The sequence below is a fragment of the Schistocerca gregaria genome, chromosome 6, assembly GCF_023897955.1.
Source record: "Schistocerca gregaria isolate iqSchGreg1 chromosome 6, iqSchGreg1.2, whole genome shotgun sequence".
NCBI lineage: Eukaryota > Metazoa > Arthropoda > Insecta > Orthoptera > Acrididae > Schistocerca > Schistocerca gregaria.
In genome coordinates, this window is record NC_064925.1 from 388,230,067 (window position 1) to 388,249,791 (window position 19,725).

The 19,725-nt window shown below is 40.2% G+C and overlaps 1 protein-coding gene across 1 annotated transcript in view; it reads right to left on the bottom strand.

The window, feature by feature from the left end:
• Window positions 1-19,725, bottom strand: part of LOC126278074 (UDP-GalNAc:beta-1,3-N-acetylgalactosaminyltransferase 2-like) — a 141,906-nt gene that overhangs the window by 85,366 nt on the left and 36,815 nt on the right. Inside the window, exon 2 of the mRNA XM_049977904.1 lies at window positions 13,341-13,562. Coding sequence (XP_049833861.1) covers window positions 13,341-13,562 — 222 coding nt within the window. The remainder of the gene's footprint in view (window positions 1-13,340; window positions 13,563-19,725) is intronic.

Below are 19,725 nucleotides of genomic sequence, written 5' to 3' on the forward strand. Positions count from 1 at the left end.
AACCTATGTCTGCACATGTATCATTTCCGTTCTATGATGGTTTCAATTCAGATGTCTAACTCATCTATTTCTGCTTAAGGAATTAAATTACACATGCCACAACACAATTATTAGGTAACAGTCTGAAGGGAAACATATCTAAACATTCATTTATCACTTAAGCACATTTATTTGTATTAACACTTAAACATTACATTCTGTACATAGAGTATGCTGGGTTCTTTTTTGTTTTGGAATAATGTCAACATGTAATGTTTAAGTGTTAATACAAACAATGTGCTTAAGTGATAAACGAATGTTTCGTTATGTTTCCTTTCAAACTGTTACCTTCCAACTGTACTGTGTCACGCCTATTCAATTCCTTAAGCAGAAATGGATGAGAGTTACAAGAAACAGTATGTTTTCAGACATGGGTTTGTATTCAAAATATTATGTACTCACTCCCCTCTTCAAGTACTAGAAGTTTTTAATGGGAATTTTCGAACAGCCTGTACATGGATACAACATATATGACAATATGCCAGAGCATTCAAATGTCTTGTGGTTAATATAATAAACTGTAACAGTGAATAAAAAAATTCTGTTGGACATCTTCTTCTACTTAAAGTGATTCTTGTGTCTTACAGTTTTGGCTGTAAAGATAAATCATACTGGTATGATATTTCAAAACTTTAGCAATGATACTGTAATTAAAGGGGCATTCAAAAGAAACGTGCTCATTAGTGTAAGGTAACGGTAACAATTTTATTAACTCGAAAATGTAGTTATACACAGTACATATACTCAAAAATAGTCGCCAAAACTGTTAGCACATTTATCCCACTGCGACACTAGCTGGTCAACTCCATCCATGAAGAAGTTAGTGGACTGCTGTCGGATCCAGGCCTGGACCCAGTCACACACTTCATCGTCTGTTAGGAATCAATGACCGCAAATAGTTTGTTTCAGAAGTCCAAACATGAATGTCACACGGTGAAACGTCAGGACTGTATGGTGGATGTTCCAGTGTTTCCCACCGAAACTGCTACAATGTCTTCACCGCATTGGCCGCATGTGGGCGGGCATTATCATGCAAGAGGATAACACAATTGGACAACATGACTTGGTATTTCGACTTTTTGGCTCGTCTAAAGTCCTGTAAAGTGGCTTGAAGCGCTGGGCATTGATGGTGGTTCCCCATTCCAGGAACTCGACAAGCAGTGGGCCCTTGTGGTCAAGAAGGAAGGACATCATGAACTTACCAGAACTTGTGTGCACAGCCTTTGATTTCTTTGGACGTGGTGAAGTTGCACGTTCCCACTGCTTGCTCTGACGCTTGCTTTCCGGTTCAAAATGGTGACACCGTTTTTCATCACCTGTGACAATACGTGACAGAAAGCCGTAATACCTCCTCACGATAGCGTTGCAGGTGACTCAAAGACAGCACCATTCAAGTACTGCGCTGTTCGGTGGTCAGTTGATGAGGAAGCCACTGCAGACATATTTTTAAAAAATTCAGGTACTGACGCATTATGGCGTGGTCGGTGCCCACGTTAATACCCAGTAACTTATGGATCTCATCCATGGTGATTCTGTGGTTATCCAAGACTAAAGCATTCACTTTCGCAACCATTTCCTGCATGATGACACAATGAGCCTGACCAGGACAAGCATCATCTTCCAGTGACTCGCGTCCGTCAAGGAATCATTTGCGCCATTCCACAACACTTGAATAACTCAGACTGTACTCACCGTAAACAGCCTTCATCTGTCAATACATTTTATGGCCTCCAACACTTCCACTGCCAAAAATTGAATAACTCCTTATTGTTCCCGGTTACTCGCCTGCATGTTTGGTAGTGGATGATAACTTGTGTGACCACCTACTCTTAGGCCTGAAACCATACTGGTGCGATGCAACATCAAATGGTGTGCACACGTCAATATCTCTACCAATGGATGGCGCCACCATACCCGCAGTTACGTGGTGCCCCCTTACATGTAAGGCAAGGTAGACACACTGATCAGGTTTCATCTGAAAAAACCTCATAAATAAAATGTGCTTTTAGACAGCTTCATGCATATCAGACATGCCACTCTGAATTTTATTTATTTATTCTCAAAATCACATTCGTGATGTGAGATTCATGTTCGTGCAAATCTTGAAATCTTTTCTTCACAATAGTTTTTACATTAAATGTTCTGTAAAGGAATAAACAAGCTATAAATACTATCATAAACATTAACTGTAAGTTGGCTACATTCACTCGTGTGAAACTCAGCTTGACCTTTTCCCACAGGATATACTGCAAAGTATGGATGAAGGGCAACAGGCAGATTCCACATTTCTAGATGTCCAGAAAGCATTTGACACGGTGCTCCATTGGAGGCTGTTAATGGAGGTATGAGCATATGGAATAAGTTCACAGATATCTGAATGGATCGATAATAGACCCGTATGTTGTCCTCAACAGCGAATGTTCATCAGAGACAAGGATACATTACGAATGCCCAGGTGAGTTTGATAGGACTGCTGTTGTTCACTATATACACAGATGGTTTGGTGGACAGGGTGGGCAGCAATCTGTGGTTGTTTGCTGATAATGTCATCGTGTATAATACTGTGTTGAAGTTGACTGACTGTGGGAAGATACAAGATAACTCAGATAAAATTTCTAATTGGCAGCTAGCCCTAAATGTGGAAAAATGTAAGTTAATGTGGATGAGAAGGAAGATCAAACCTGTAATGTTCAGATACATCTACATCTATGTGATTACTCTGCTATTCACAATTGACTGGCAGAGGGTTCAATGAACCACCTTCAAGCTTTCTCTCTACTGTTCCACTCTCGAATGGCGCACAGGAAAAATGAGCACGTAATTTTTCTGTGCAAGCCCTGATACATTTCATTTTATCGTGATGATCATTTCTCCCAATATGTAGGTGGATGCCAACAGAATGCTTCCGCAATAGGAGGAGAAAACTGGTGATTGAAATTTCATGATAAGATCCCGTCACAATGAAAAATGCCTTTGTTTTAATGATTGCCACTGCAACTCATATATCATGTCTGTGGCACTATCTCCCCTATTTTGCAAAAATTCAAAATGAGCCACCCTTCTTTGAACTTTTTCGATGTCATCAGTCAGTCCCACCTGATGCAGATCCCACAACGCACAGCAATACTCCAGAATAGGATGGACAAGTGTAGTGTAAGCAGTCTCTTTAGTAGATCTGTTGCATCTTCTAAGTGTTCTGCCAATGAATCACAGTCTTTGATTTACTCTACCCACATTATCTATGTGATCATTCCAGTTTAGGTTATTTGTAACTGTAATCCCTAAGTATTTAGTTAAATTTACAGCCTACAGATTTGTGTGACTTAGCGCGTAATTGAAATTCGGCAGATTTCTTTTAGTACTCATGTGAATAATTTCAGGTACAGGGACACAGTACTAGAAGTGGCTAAAGAAGGTCTTGGAACAGTAGTGTGTAAAGGTAGGATGAAGCAAACAGCTTGCTCGAATGACACAGTCAAGCAGCCTGTAAAAGGAAAAAGGAGGCGTATCAAACCTGGCTACATACTAGAACTCAGGTAGACAGAGTAAGTTATGTTGAAGAAAGAAACAAAGCCAAACAGATAATTGCAGCATCCAAGAAGAAATCTTGGAAAGACTTTGGAAACAGGTTGGAGACTTTGGGTCACGCTGCTGGAAAACCATTCTGGAGTGTAATTAGCAGTCTTCGAAAGCAGGATTCACCAGAAGAAAATGACAAATATTTTGGACAGGTCAGGAAAACTGCTGGTGAATCCTGTGGATTCCTTTGGCAGATGGAGGGAATATTTTGAAGAGTTTATCAATGTAGGTGAAAATACAATCAGTAATGTTTCAGATTTCAATATACAATGGGATAGGAATGATGATGGAAATAGGATCTCATTTGAGGAAGTGGAGAAAATGGTAAATAGATTGCAGTGCAATAAAGCAGCTGGGGTGGATGAAATTAAGTCGGAACTCATCAAATACAGTGGAATGTCAGGTCTTAAACGGCTACACAGGATAATTGAAATTACCTGGGAGTCGGGACAGGTCCCATCAGACTGGACAAAAGCAGTAATCACACTAATCTTTAAACATGGAAACAGAAAAGATTGTAACAACTACAGAGGTATCTCTTTAATCAGCGTTGTGGGTAAAATCTTCTCAGGTATTGTTGAAAGGAAAGTGCGAGTATTAGTTGAGGACCAATTAGATGAAAATCAGTGTGGGTTTAGGCCTCTTAGAGGTTGTCAGGACCAGATCTTTAGCTTACGGCAAATAATGGAGAAGAGATATGAGTGGAACAGGGAATTGTAGCTATGCTTTATAGATCTAGAAAAGGCATATGACCGGGTTCCTAGGAGGAAGTTATTGTCTATTCTATGAGATTATGGAATAGGAGGCAAACTTCTGCAAGTAATTAAAGGCCTTTGCATGGATAGTCAGGCAGCAGTTAGAGTTGATGGTAAATTGAGTTCATTGTTCAGAGTAGTTTCAGGGGTGAGAAAAGGCTGCAACCTGTCTCCACTGTTGTTCATATTATTTGTGGATCATATGTTGAAAACAATAGACTGGCTGGGTTAGATTAAGATATGTGAACACAAAGTAAGCAGTCTTGCATATGCGGATGACTTAGTTGTGATGGCAGATTTGATTGAAAGTTTGCAAAGTAATATTTCAGAGCTAGATCAGAAGTTTAAGGACTATGTTATGAAATTAGCATCTCCAAAACGAAAGTAATGTCAGTGGGAAAGAAATATAAATGGATTGAGTGCCAAATAGGAGGAACAAAGTTAGAACAGGTGGACGGTTTCAAGTACTTAGGATTTATATTCTCACAGGATGGCAACATTGTGAAAGAACTGGAAGCGACGTGTAGCAAAGCTAATGCAGTGAGTGCTCAGCTACGATCTACTCTCATCTGCAAGAAGGAAGTCAGTACCAAGACTAAGTTATCTGTGCACTGTTCAATCTTTCGACCAACTTTGTTGTATGGGAGTGAAAGCTGGGTGGATTCAGGTTACCTTATCAATAAGGTTGAGGTTACGGATATGAAAGTAGCTAGGATGATTGCAGGTACTAGGAGATGGGAACAATGGCAGGAGGGTGTCCACAATGAGGAAATCAAAGAGAAACTGGGAATGAACTCTATAGATGTAGCAGTCAGGGCGAACAGGCTCAGATGGTGGGGTCATGTTACACGTCTGGGAGAAGCAAGGTTACCCAAGAGACTCATGGGTTCAGCATTAGAGGGTAGGAGGAGTTGGGGCAGACAAAGGAGAAGGTACCTGGATTCGGTTAAGAATGATTTTGAAGTAATAGGTTTAACATCAGAAGAGGCACCAATATTAGCACTGAATAGGGGATCATGGAGGAATTTTATAAGGGGGACTATGCTCCAGACTTAATGCTGAAAGGCATAATCAGTCTTAAATGATGATGATGATGATGATGATGATGATGATGTGAATAACTTCACACTTTTCTTTATTGAGGAGCAATTGCCACTTTTCGCACCACACAGATATTTTATCTAAAGCATTTTGTAATTCATTTTGGTCAACTGACGACTTTATAAGAGGGCTACTCTGATTGTCTATTATGTAATTAATATAGATCAGGAACAATAGAGGGCGAATAATACTTCCTTGGGGAATGCTGGATATTACTTCTGTTTTACTCAATGGCTTTCCATCTATTACTACTAACCGTGACCTTTCAGACAGGAAATCACGAATCCAGTCGCACAACCTAGGCGATATTCCATATGTTAGAATATGCTTGTGAGGAACGGTGTCGAAAGCCTTCTGGAAATCTAAAAATATGGAATTAATTTGACATCCCCCGTCGATACACTCATTACCTCATGAATATAAAGAGCTAGTTGTGTTTCACTAGAACAATGTTTTCTGAATCCGTGCTGACTATGTGTCAATAAATTGTTTTCTTCGAGGAAATTCGTAATGTTCGAACATAGTATATGTTCCAAAACCCTATAGCAAATCGATGTTAGTGATATGGGCCTGTAATTCAGCAGATTACTCCTATTTCCCTTTTTGGGTACTGGTGGGGCTTGAGCAATTTTCCAGTCTTTAGGTACGGAACTCTCTGTGAGCGAGCGGTTGTATATACTTGCTAAATATGGAGCTATTGCTTCAGCATACTCTGAAAGGAACCTGACTGACATACAATATGGGGGCCAGAGGCCTTGCCTTTATTAAGTGAAATCTCTTTGAAATCATTCCACATCTTTTCTACACTTACGTGATCAGATCAGAAGGAGTAGAGACTGTCTCTTAAAAGGTGCTAAGAGCATTTCTATCAGCTTTTTTAAATAGATGTACTTTGCGTTTCTTTTTGATGGTTGTGGATGTTATGGTATTTAGCCAAGCAGCAGCTGCCTTGTGGTCTCCAATCCCTGTATCTGTCATGATACTCCCTATTCGTCCAGGATTATTTGTTGCTAAGAGAACAAGTATGTTTTCACAACCATTTACATTTTGAGCGGCCTCATGAACTAAATGTTAAAAATAAATTTCTGAGAAAGCATTCAGTACAATTTTGGATGACGTTTTATGCCTGCTTTAAACATACAATTTTTCCAGCATATTGAGGGTAGATTGAAGTCACCACCGACTATAGTTGTATGAGTCGGGTACCTGTTTGAAATGAGACTCAAGTTTTCTTTGAACTGTTCAGCAACTATATCTTCTGAGTTGAGGAGTCAGTAAAATAATCCAATTAATAGTTTAGTCCAATTTGAGATATAACCTTCACCCATACTATTTCACAGGAACTATCTAAGTCAATTTCACTACAAGATAAACTACTTCTGACAGCAATAAATACTCCACCACCAACTGTATTTAGTCTACCCTTTCTGAACACTGTTAGGTCATTTGAAAAAATCTCAGCTGAACTTATTTACGGCTTTAGCCAGCTTTCCGTACCTGTAACTATTTGATCTTCAGTGCTTTCTATTAAAACCTGTGTTTTACCTGCCCCCTTTTAGACAGACACCCTTTCTTTGGTTTTCTGAGATACTCTAACTGAAAAAACCACCCAGTCCCTCCCACACAGCCCCCACTACCCGTGTAGCCACAACCTGTGTGTAATGGACTCCTGACCTATTAAGCAGAACCCGAAAACCCACCACTTGACGGTGCAAGTCAAGGAATTTGCAGCCTACACGATCGCAGAACTGCCTGCACCAAAGGACCACAGTCAGTTCTGTCGACGATGCTGCAGATGGTGAGCTCTGCCTTAATCTCCCAAGTGAGACTAGCAGCCTTTACCATTTCCAACAGCTGCTCGAATACAGAGAGAATCTCCTGTGATCCAAAGTGACACACGTCATTGGTACTGACATAGACCACCACCTACAGTTGTCTGCACCCTGTACTCTTCATGGCATCCGGAAGCACCCTTTCCATGTCCGGAATGACTTCCCCCGGTATGCACACGGAGTGCACACTGGATTCCTTCCCCTCCTTGGCAGCCATGTTCCTAATGGGCCCCATTATGTGCCTAATGTTGGCGCTCCCAAGTAGAAGCAAACCCACCCTCTGTGAATGCCCAGACCTTGCGGGCCGAGAAGCTTCCTCTGGAAGAGGGTGGATGACTGCATCCAGCTCAGAGACTTTGTAAGCCAAAGATAACACCCAAAACCTGTTCATCAAATGAACTGGGGAGGCCCTACGATCAGCCCCTTGGAAAGTCTTTCGCTGCCTGCCAGACTTTGGAATGATCTCCTACTTGGCCACGGGCGAGGGGTCAACCTCGGTGCAGGCCGTACCTGGGGCAGCCACAGCAGTGGACTGATCGGCAACATGTGGGTTGTGCTTGACGTCCCTCGCATTCCTGGGTCCAACCCCCCCACAGTGATGACCCTTGGCAGCAGCCTCAACCTGTGTGACAGGAGCCAACACTGCCTGGAGCTGTGAGTGAATGGTCACCAATTCAGCTTGCATCTGTACATAGCAATCACAGTGCCTATCCATTTTTGAAGTCGCTCCTGTTTCAAACTCCTAAAAATATGTAATAAACGAATGGTCTACTCATTTTATTACCAGCAGGAACATGAGTGGCCCTGTCACTGTCACTGGACACATTATTACTAAAGTCCTGTTTGACCAGTCAAGTCGTTTAAGTATCTGAGTGTAATATGAGATGAAATGAGCATGTGAGAACTGTGGTGGGGAAGGTGAATGGTCTACTTCGGTTAATTAGGAGACTTTTAGGAAAGAGTAGTTCACCTGTAAAGAAGACAACATATAGTATGCTGGTGTGGCCTATTATTGACTACTGCTTGAGTGTTTGGTATCCATGATAGCTCGGATCGAAGACATCGAAGCAATTCAAACATGAACTGTTAGATTTGTTACCGGTAGGTTTGAGCAACATGTAAGTGTTATGGAGATGCTTTGGGAACCCAAAAGGGGATCCCTGGAGGGAGCGTGATATTCTTTATAAGGAACACTACTGAGAAAATTTAGAGAACCAGCATTTGAAGCTAACTGCTGAATGATTCTATGTACTACTCCCAACACACATTGCATATAAGGACCATAAAGATAAGATACGAGAAATGAGGGCTCATAAGAAGGCATAAAGACAGTCATTTTTCCTTGCTCTATTTGCGAGTGGAAGAGTAATGGAAATTACTAGTAGTGGTACAGGGTACCCTCTGCTACACACCACGCAGGGCTTGTGGAATATCTATGTAGGTGTAGACGTATTCTGCCCAATCCTTTCATCTCTCTTTGTCAAGGAATCACTTAAAGAGCAATAGGGACAGTCCATCTCTCTACGTGACCCCAGGTTTGTTCTTGAAGGACTCTGACACTGTTATTCTGAATGTGACTTTATATGTTATGTTGTTTAAGATCTGTTTAATAAGTTCATTGGATTTTCTATCCAAACTCATTTCCTTCAAAATTTGAAACAGTGTCATTCTATATACTAAATCAAAGACATTTCTGAAGTCAATGAATGTGAACACAGACAGATTGCTTCTCTATTTTTGAAACACCATTAGCAATTTCAAATTCAAGATGTGGACTGCATATGATCTGCTCTTTCTAAAACTTCCACAGTAGTCATCAATTTGTGGGTTTAGTTGTTTTCCTGCTCTGTTTGGCAATGCTCTTTAGAATATCATATAAGTCACTTGTATTAGTGCTACTCCTTCTTCCACCACTATAAATGAGGAATCAATATTTCTGTCAGTTTCTGCATTTCTAGAAATTTTTATAGCTGTTTATGTTTTACTTAGCAAAGAAATTTCCTTGCAGATTGCCGAGTCTTGACAATCAGTAACCATGTTCCATGCTACACTACCCTTCTTTGAAAAGTTGCACCTCATCATGAGGTACCATTTACAGTGGAATTTATCTACAGTTCTACAACAAGTGATTGAATTCTGTCCTTGACTGCTATCGCTCCTACATCTAAATCTACATGGATACTCTGAAAATCACATTTAAGTGCCTGGCAGAGGGTTCATCGAATCTCCTTCACAACTCTCTATTATTCCAATCTCAAAGCATGGGGAAAGAACGAACACCTGTATCTTTCCATACAAGCTCTGATTTCCCTTATTTTATTGTGGTGATCATTTCTCCCTAAGTAGGTCAGTGTCCACAAAATATTTTCACATTCAGAGGAGAAACTTGGTGATTTGAATTTCATGAGAAGATTCCGTCAGAACAAAAAATGACTGTTTTAATAATGTGCAGGCCAAATCCTGTATTATTTCAGTAACACTCCTCCCATATTTCGCGACAGTACAAAATGTGTTGCCCTTCTTTGAACTTTTTCAATGTACTCTGTCAATCTAATCTGGTAAAGATCCCACACTGTGCAGCAGTATTCTAAAAATAGGACGGACAAGCATGGTGTAGGCAGTCTCCTCAGTATATCTATTACATTTTCTAAGTGTCCTGCTGATAAAACGTAGTCTTTGGTTAGCCTTCCCCACAATATTTTCTGTGTGTTCCTTCTAATTTAATTTGTCTGTAATTGTAATTCCTAGGTATTTAGTTGAATTTCCAGCATTTAGATTTTACTGCTTTCTCATGTAACTGAACTTTAATGGATTCCTTTTAGCACTCATATGGTTGACCTCACACTTTTTGTTATTTAGGGTCGACTGCCAATTTTTTTCCACCATTCAGATATCATTTCTAAATTGTTTTGCAAATTATTTTGATCTTCTCATGACTTTATTAGTTGATAAATGACAGTGTCATCTGCAAACAACCTAAGATGGCTGCCCAGATTGTCTCCCAAAACGTTTATAAGGGTTGCAACCCTTGTTCAATCAAGTACGAGCAGCCCTTAGCGGCTCGCCATCTTATTGGCAACTATTCATGACGTCGCCTTTCCGGCTTAGATTTTTTTTAAAGTGACTTGTAAGTACTGCATCTCTTTCCTGTCAGCACAAACTTTAGTTTTATTAATGCATTATATACCTAATATGTTTTAGAACAGTTAGCTTAATTCTATAAGACGACACTCATAGTAGTGTTGAAACCTGGTCAATTTTGACTTAATATTTGTGACCGAGGGCTTATTTGTTTCTAATATAATTCTGACACGGTCACTGAACCTTAGCAGCTATGTTCAAAGTTTTTATTTTTGGAGGATTTAGGGGTTGCAATATTCAATCTTGCTACAACAACCATGTGTTCACTAATATCTGTATCTGTTTTGAGGTCGTTGTTAACTAAGAATTATTCGTTACTACGAGGTCAAGTGTGTGTTCACAACCATTTACTATTTGCTTGGGGCTCATGAACTAACTGCTCAAAATAATTTTCAGACAATGCATTTAGCACAATTTCGGATGATGTTTCATGCGTACCTCCAGAATTAAACATGTATTTTCACCAACATATTGAGGGTAAATTAAAGTCACCACCAACTATTATTGTATGAGTCGGGTACATGTCTTAAATCAAATTCAAGTTTTCTTTGAACCTTTCAGCAACTGTATCATCTGAATTAGGAGGTTGGTAAAAGGATCCAGTTATTATTTTATTCCGGCTGCCAACAACAACCTCTGCCCATACTAACTCACAGGAACTATCTACTTCAATTTCGTGACAAGATAAAACTACTTCTAACAGCAACCAACATACCGCCACCAACAATGTTTAGCAAATCCTTTCGGAACACCGTTAGCTTCTTTGCAAAAATTTCAGCTCACATTATCTCCTGCTTTGCCCAGCTTTCAGAGCCTACTCTGATTTGTGCGTTGGTGCTTTCTATTAGCGCTTGGAACTCTGGTACTTTCCCAACACACCTATGACAATTTACAACTGTTATAACTATGGTTCCTGTGTTCGCCCTGCACCCTTTGTGACTGAAGTCCTTCTTGTTTTCCCCGAGACCCTCTAATCTAAAAAAAAAAAAAAAAAAACACACACACACACCACACAGCCCCTGCTACCTGTGTAAACGCCTCCTGCATATAGTGGACACCTGACCTATTCAGCGGAACCTGGAACCCAAATCGAGGAATCTGCAGCCTACACGGTTCCAGAACCATCTGAGCCTCTGATTCAGACCCTCCACACTCAGCTCTGTAGCAGAGGTCTGCAATCGGTTCTGCGACTATGCTGCAAATGGTCAGCTCTGCTTTCATCTTGCAAGCAAGACTGACAGCCTTTATCACTTCTGTTAGCTGCTCAAAACCAGAGAGAATCTCTTCTGATCCCAAGAGAGACACGTCATTGGTACTGATGTGAGCCACCATCTGCAGTTGACTGCACCCTGTGCTCCTCATGGCATCTGGGAGGACCCATTCCACGTCTGGAATGACTCCACCTGGTATGCACACGGAGAGCACATTGGTTTTCTTTCCCTTCTCGGCAGCCATGTCCTAAGGGCCCCATAACGCATCTAATGTTCGAGCTCCTAACTATCAATAATCCTACCCTCTGTGATTGTCTGGATCTTGAAGGGTGAGAGGTTTCCTCTGAAACAGGACAGGCGACGGCATCTCACTCAGTGACAGTGTCAGCCACAGACAGCACCTAGAATCTATTTGTCAGAAAAACCAGGGAGGCCTTATGTGCAGCCACCTGGGAAGTCTTTCACCACCTGCTATGCCCCGGGTGACCTCCCACTTCACAACATGTGAGGTGTCAACCTCATTGTGAGCAGTAACTGGACTGGCCACTGGTGAGGACCGATCGGAGGCCTCGGATGTGCGAGATGTCCGGTGGATCCCCAAGGCCGGCCCACAACAGTGGTGCCCATTCACTGCAGCCTCAAGCTGAGTAACCGAAACCATCACAGTCTGGAGCTGAGAGCAAAGTGTCTCCAACTTGGCTCGCATCCGCACACAACAATCGCAGTACCTGTCCATACTAAAGACGGTGGAAAACTAAACTATGCAGATAAATAGACTATCGGCACATGCTGCACAACTCTACTGTAGACACTGACGAAAACACAGGAACTGTGTCTAAAAAATTATATTAATACACAGAGATTCAAAAACCTAACTACCGAAGTACTCAGGTGAAACTAAATAATTCACCCGATTAGAAACCTGCAATATGTCACAACATCGGTTTACTTTCCGACGTAAACGAAAACGCAAGAACTGTGGCTACTAGCTATTAAATTAACAAGCAGAAACTCAAGAAACTAAACTATTAAAGCACACAGATGATATTATAAAATTCACTCCTGGTTAGGAACTCATAAAAGTGACAAAATCAGTTACTTCCCTGTTGCTGAGTGTGTCTCGGCCAGCTGCTGCTGCCTGACTTCTACCTTCTGTACACGATGCAATCAACATAACCAAATTCCTTTTACATTTTAAGCAAAGTAAGATCCACCATTGTATCCACTAGTTACACGAAACAGCTTTTACATATCCCTACCAAATTCAAATATAATTTTCTTGGTGGTTTTGTTATTAACTCTGAATAAAAAGAACTGTTATTTTAACAGTCTCTTTTGGCTCTACAAGCATTATGATATTGCCACCAAGTGTAACATACTAGGCATTCCACAGTACCACTCCCTGTCTATTGTTTCTTTGTAAAGTTCATAATTTACTGCATACCACAACTTTTTCAACATTTTCCCACCCAGAAAGAATTTAGAATCTCATTTTAACCCTTTTAAATGTATTTCAACAGTCGTACGGCAACACATCTTGAATGAAACTTGAAATATTCATCTATTTTAGAATGACAACAACTATTTGAAACTGCCATCAGAATATCAAATTTTATTTGACACTACTTGCAATACTTCTTTAAAATATGATGATGACCCTTTTTCCAAATGTAAAATCTTACCTTTAGGAAGCGAGATTTGCCAGTTTTCACAAGACCACTCATCAGACCTATCAGAAGGATGTACTGGACAAACTTCAGACCCAACCACAAAATAATATTTAATTCTTGCATCGCCTTTTATAAGATTTATCCACGTGTCTCTGACTGCTTGTCTTCTTTCGGAATTGTTCTGTGCTGATAAAATCCCAATTACCAACATCACTTTATTGCGGTGCAATACATCTGTAAGAATACCAGTTCCTTATTTAAAACTCAGTACACTAGTGGATTAACTTAAAAACCGAAATGAAATTCTTTCATAATTTAAAATCACCATTGTCTTATGTAACAATAAACTTACAGTTAATGTATGCATGCAGTTTGCCGAGCAGGTAACAGTGAACAATATATTTATTGATGATTAGTTGAATTATGAATAACCCCCTTTTTCGGTGACAAGAAGTTTTTACTCATTCACTCACTTATTCATTGTGACCCATAGATTCCATCACGAAGGAGAACTTTCAGGGATGTGGAATGAGTCAAGGTATAAATTAGCTAAAGACTAGCAAATATAAAACTTAATATTTATACTCTATTAACAAAAAGCTCTCACTGCAGTGCTTAGTACTGTTCGTTCTTATGCCAGCTAATTGTAATTAAGTAAACTAGCAACAGAGCTGTTACTTTGCGAAATGGAACTGCCTGCTCAGTTATATTACACAGTTGGTGTTCATTTGCTGTTAGTATCTTAATATTTACTTGATTGCAATGTTATGTTTTAAATAAAATATATATCTACATCTTTAAACACTGAGTCCTTTTTATAGTACATTACTATGTGGCATGCAGCTTTACATGAAACACTGCTGCTTGTCATGAAGCCAACAGAACCTTTCAATCCTTAAATCTAGATATCAAGATATCCAGAAAATTTGCAGAAAGAGAAGCTCAGGAGCTGTTTTCACTTGAATTGGTAGAGATTTCCAATTTCTTATTTTATTTTAATGTGAGGTTGTGAAATGTCTTCTCACCAGTTCCTGTCTGTTCCCTAGGTAAGAGAGCAAGGTCTACATAATTTTTATTGCTCTTACATTTTCTTATATATGGACCTTGCCGTTGGTGGGGAAACTTGTATCCTTCAGCGATACAGATGGCCGTACCGTAGATGCAACCACAACGGAGGGGTATCTGTTGAGAGGCCAGGCAAACATGTGGCTCCTGAAGAGGGGCAGCAGCCTTTTCAGTAGTTGCAGGGGCAACAGTCTGGATGACTGACTGATCTGGCCTTGTAACACTAACCCAAATGGCCTTGCTGTGCTGGTACTGCGAACGGCTGAAAGCAAGGGGAAACGACAGCTGTAATTTTTCCCGAGAGCATGCAGGTTCACTGTATGATTAAATGATGATGGCGTGCTCTTGGGTAAAATATTCCGGAGGTAAAATAGTCCCCCATTCGGATCTGCAGGCGGGGACTACTCAAGAGGACATCGTTATCAGGAGAAAAAAAAACTGGCGTTCTACGAATCGGAGTGTGGAATGTCAGATCCCTTAATCGGACAGGTAGGATAGAAAATTTAAAAAGGGAAATGGATTGGTTAAAGTTAGATATGGTGGGAATTAGTGAAGTTTGGTGGCAGAAGGAACAAGACTTCTGGTCAGGTGAATACAGGGTTATAAATACAAAATCAAATAGAGGTAATGCAGGAGTAGGTTTAATAATGAAGAAAAAACTAGGAGTGTGAGTAAGCTACTACAAACAGCATAGTGAACGCATTATTGTGGCCAAGATAGACACGAAGCCCACACCTACTACAGTAGTACAAGTTTATATGCGAACTAGCTCTGCAGATGACGAAGAGATTGAAGAAATGTATGAGGAGATAAAAGAAATTATTCAGATAGTGAAGGGAGACGAAAATTTAATAGTCATGGGTGACTGGAATTCAGTAGTAGGAAAAGGAAGAGAAGGAAATGTAGTAGGTGATTATGGATTGGGGGGAAGAATTAAAGAGAAAGCCGTCTGGTAGAATTTTGCACAGAGCATAACTTAATCATAGCTAACACTTAGTTCAAGAATCACAAAATAATGTTGTATACATGGAAGAAGCCTGGAGATATTGACAGGTTTCAGACGGATTATACAGGTTGTTACAAAAAGGTACAACCAAATTTTGAGGAAACATTCCTCGCACACAAATAAAGAAAAGATGTTATGTGCCCGGAAACACTTAATTTCCATGTTAGAGCTCATTTTAGTTTCGTCAGTGTGTACTGTACTTCCTCGATTCACTGCCAGTTGGCCCAATTGGAGGAAGGTAATGTTGACTTCGGTGCTGCTAGAACATGTGCCTTCACAAGTACGACACAACATGTGGCTCATGCACGATGGAGCTCCCGCACATTTCAGTCGAAGTGTTCGTATGCTTCTCAACGGGAGATTTGGTGACCGACGGATTGGCAGCAGTGGACCAATTCCATGGCCTCCACGCTCTCCTAACCTCAATCCTCTTGACAGTCATTTATGGGGGCATTTGAAAGATCTTGTCTACACAACCCCAGTACCAAATGTAGAGACTCATCATGCTCGTATTGTGGGTGGCTGTGATACAATACGATATTCTACAGGGCTGCATCAGCGCATCAGGGATTCCATGCGACGGAGGGTGGATGCATGTATCCTCGCTAATCGAGGACATTTTGAACATTTCCTGTAACAAAGTGGTTGAAGACACGCTGGTACGTTCTGTTGCTGTGTGTTTCCATTCCATGATTAATGTGATTTGAAGAGAAGTAATAAAACAAGCTCTAACATGGAAAGTAAGTGTTTCCGGACACATGTCCACATAACATATTTTCTTTCTTTGTGTGTGAGGAATGTTTCCTGAAAGTTTGGCTGTACCTTTTAGTAACACCCTGTATAATGTTAAGACAGAGTGTCAGGAACCAGGTTTTATATTGTAAGACATTTCCAGGGGCAGATGTGGACTCTGACCACAATCTATTGGTTATGAACTGTAGATTAAAACTGAAGAAACTGCAAAAAGGTGGGAATTTAAGGAGATGGGACATGGATAAACTGAAAGAACCAGAGGTTGTTCAGAGTTTCAGGGAGAGCGTAAGAGATCAATTGGCAGGAATGGGGGAAAGAAATACAGTAGAAGTAGAATGGGTAGCTCTGAGGGATGAAGTAGTGATGCAGCGGAGGATCAAGTAGGTAAAAAGACGAGGAATTGTAGAAATCCTTGGGTAACAGAAGAAATATTGAATTTAATTAATGAAAGGAGAAAATATAAAAATGCAGTAAATGAAGCAGGCAAAAAGGAATACAAACATGTTAAAAATGAGATCGAGAAGAAGTGCAAAATGGCTAAGCAGGGATGGCAAGAGGACAAATGTAAGGATGTAGAGGCTTATCTCACTAGGGCTAAGATAGATACTGCCTACAGGAAAATTAAAAAGACCTTTGGAGAAAAGAGAACCACTTGTATGAATATCAAGAGCTCAGATGGAAACCCAGTTCTAAGCAAAGAAGGGAAAGCAGAAAGGTGGAAGGAGTATATAGAGGGTCTATACAAGGGCGATGTTCTTGAGGACAATATTATGGAAATGGAATAGGATGTAGATGAAGATGAAATAGGAGACATGATACTACATGAAGAGTTTGGCAGAGCACATAAGACCTAAGTCGAAACAAGGCCCCGGGAGTAGACAACATTCCATTAGAACTACTGACAACCTTGGGAGAGCCAGTCCTGACAAAACTCTACCATTTGGTGAGCAAGATGTATGAGACAGGTGAAATACCGTCAGACTTCAAGAAGAATATAATAATTCCAATCCCAAAGAAAGCAGGTGTTGACAGATGCAAAAATTACCAAACTATCAGTTTAATAAGTCGCAGCTGCAAAATACTAACTCAAATTATATACAGACGAATGGAAAAACTGGTAGAAGTGAACATCGGGGAAGATCAGTTTGGATTCCGAAGAAATACTGGAAAACATGAGGCAATACTGACCTTACGACTCACCTTAGAAGAAAGATTAAGGAAAGACAAACCTACGTTCCTAGCATTTGTAGACTTAGAGAAAGCTTTTGACAAGGTTGACTGGAATACTCTCTTTCAAATTCTAAAGGTGGCAGGGGTAAAATACAGGGGGCAAAAGGCTATTTACAATTTGTACAGAAACCAGATGGCAGTTATAAGAGTCAAGGGGTGTGGAAGGGAAGCAGTGGTTGGGAAGGGAGTGAGACAAGGTTATAGCCTCTCCCCAATGTTATTCAATCTGTATATTGAGCAAGCAGTAAAGGAAACAAAAGAAAAATTTGGAGTAGGTATTAGAATCTGTAGAGAAGAAATAAAAACTTTGAGGTTTGCTGATGACATTGTAATTCTGTCAGAGACAGCAAAGGACTTGGAAGAGCAGTTGAACGGAATGGACAGTGTCTTGAAAGGAGGATATAAGGTGAACATCAACCAAAGCAAAACAAAGATAATGGAATGTAGTCGAATTAAGTCTGGTGATGCTGAGGGAATTAGATTAGGAAATGAGACACTTAAAGTAGTAAAGGAGTTTTGCTATTTGGGGAGCAAAATAACTGATGATGGTTGAAGTAGAGAGCATATAAAATGTAGACTGGCAATGGCAATGGAAGCGTTTCTGAAGAAGAGGAATTTGTTAACATTGAGTGTTGATTTACGTGTCAGGAAGTCGTTTCTGAACGTATTTGTACGGAGTGTAGCCATGTATGGAAGTGAAATATGGACGATAAATAGATTGGACAAGAAGAGAATAAAAGCTTTCAAAATGTGGTGCTACAGGAGAATGCTGAAGATTGGATGGGTAGATCACGTAACTAATGAGGAGGTGTTGAATAGAATTGGGGAGAAGAGAAGTTTGCGGTACAACTTGCCTGGAAGAAGGGATCGGTTGGTAGGACATGTTCTGAGACATCAAGGGATCACCAATTTAGTATTGGAGGGCAGTGTGGAGGGTAAAAATCGTAGAGGGAGACCAAGAGATGAATACACTAAGCAGATTCAGAAGGATGTAGGTTGCAGTAGGTACTGGGAGATGAAGAAGTTCGCACAGGATAGAGTAGCATGGAGAGCTGCATCAAACCAGTCTCGGGACTGAAGACCAGAACAACAACATTTTCTTCTACTGTGATAGTGGAAATCACATTTTCACTTCAGCACCAAAAGCTGTTAAAAAGTAAACATATTGGGAATGTTTGTAAGATTTCTGAGATTTTGAAAAATTTGTCAACAAGATGTATGAAAAGGATGGGTCGCTACTCACTACATGGAGGAGAAGCTTAGTCACAGCTGGGATGCTGAGAAAAGGCCGATGAGCTGTGTGACAAAGTCCTATATCAGATATGGACAACAGAAAAGACACACACATGCATAGCTCACCCACACATGGTCACTGCCATTTCCGGGTTCTATGGTTTACCACTCTCTCTGTCTGTGTCTGTGTGTGTGTGTGTGTGTGTGTGTGTGTGTGTGTGTGTGAACCTTTTGCTTTCTCTACATCTGAAGGAGGTGTTAGTCTGATGACTAATAGTATCTAAAAGTCTTTTTTTCAATCAACTGATTTTGTATGATGTGCTAGTGCTAACTTGTATAAATGACCAGGTCAGATTCAAGTCTGTGATACAATCTGTCAACAATACTCTGTGTTTTCTGTTATGAAGGCAATACTCCATCCACATAAGTGAAGTGTCATTAACAACCTGACACTTTAGTTTGTCATGTATAACAGGCTGGTTTGTCAAATATCATAGGCTTTGGCAAAGTTACAAAATATAGCATAACTCTTTATTTCTGCCAAGGCTTCATTTATGGGGCCTTATATTTGTTTGGCTATGAAGAATCCCATATGAAATCCAAAATGAGGGGCTGTTAAGTTCAGCTCAATTGAATGAGTCGGTATTCTATTGTAGGCCACTGTCTCCCTACACTTTTCAAATAAATAAAGGAGCGAAATAGGTATGTAATTAAGAGGTGTTCCTCCTATACACACTTTTATAGGTGGATGGCAGTACATTAAATTTAAGTCATTGACTGATTACAGAGATAGCTTCATGAGGATTCAATCAAGTCATCACAAGATTTTAATATTCGGGTAGAAGCACCATCATAGCCCACTCAATTACCACTTTACAATGATCTGATGAATTTTGTAATTTCCTTGGGGTTATATTTTTGAAACTAATGTCTGTTGGTGGTTCACATAGTGTTCACACACGTAAATATAATGTATCTTTATTGGACTGTTTACTAGTGAGTATGGTATTTGTTGCCACTGCAGGAAAATAACTATTGAATTTCATGACCCAATTATAAGAAAGTTTTGCCACTTCTGTGGTCTCAATCCACTTTGGTTATTATTTTTGT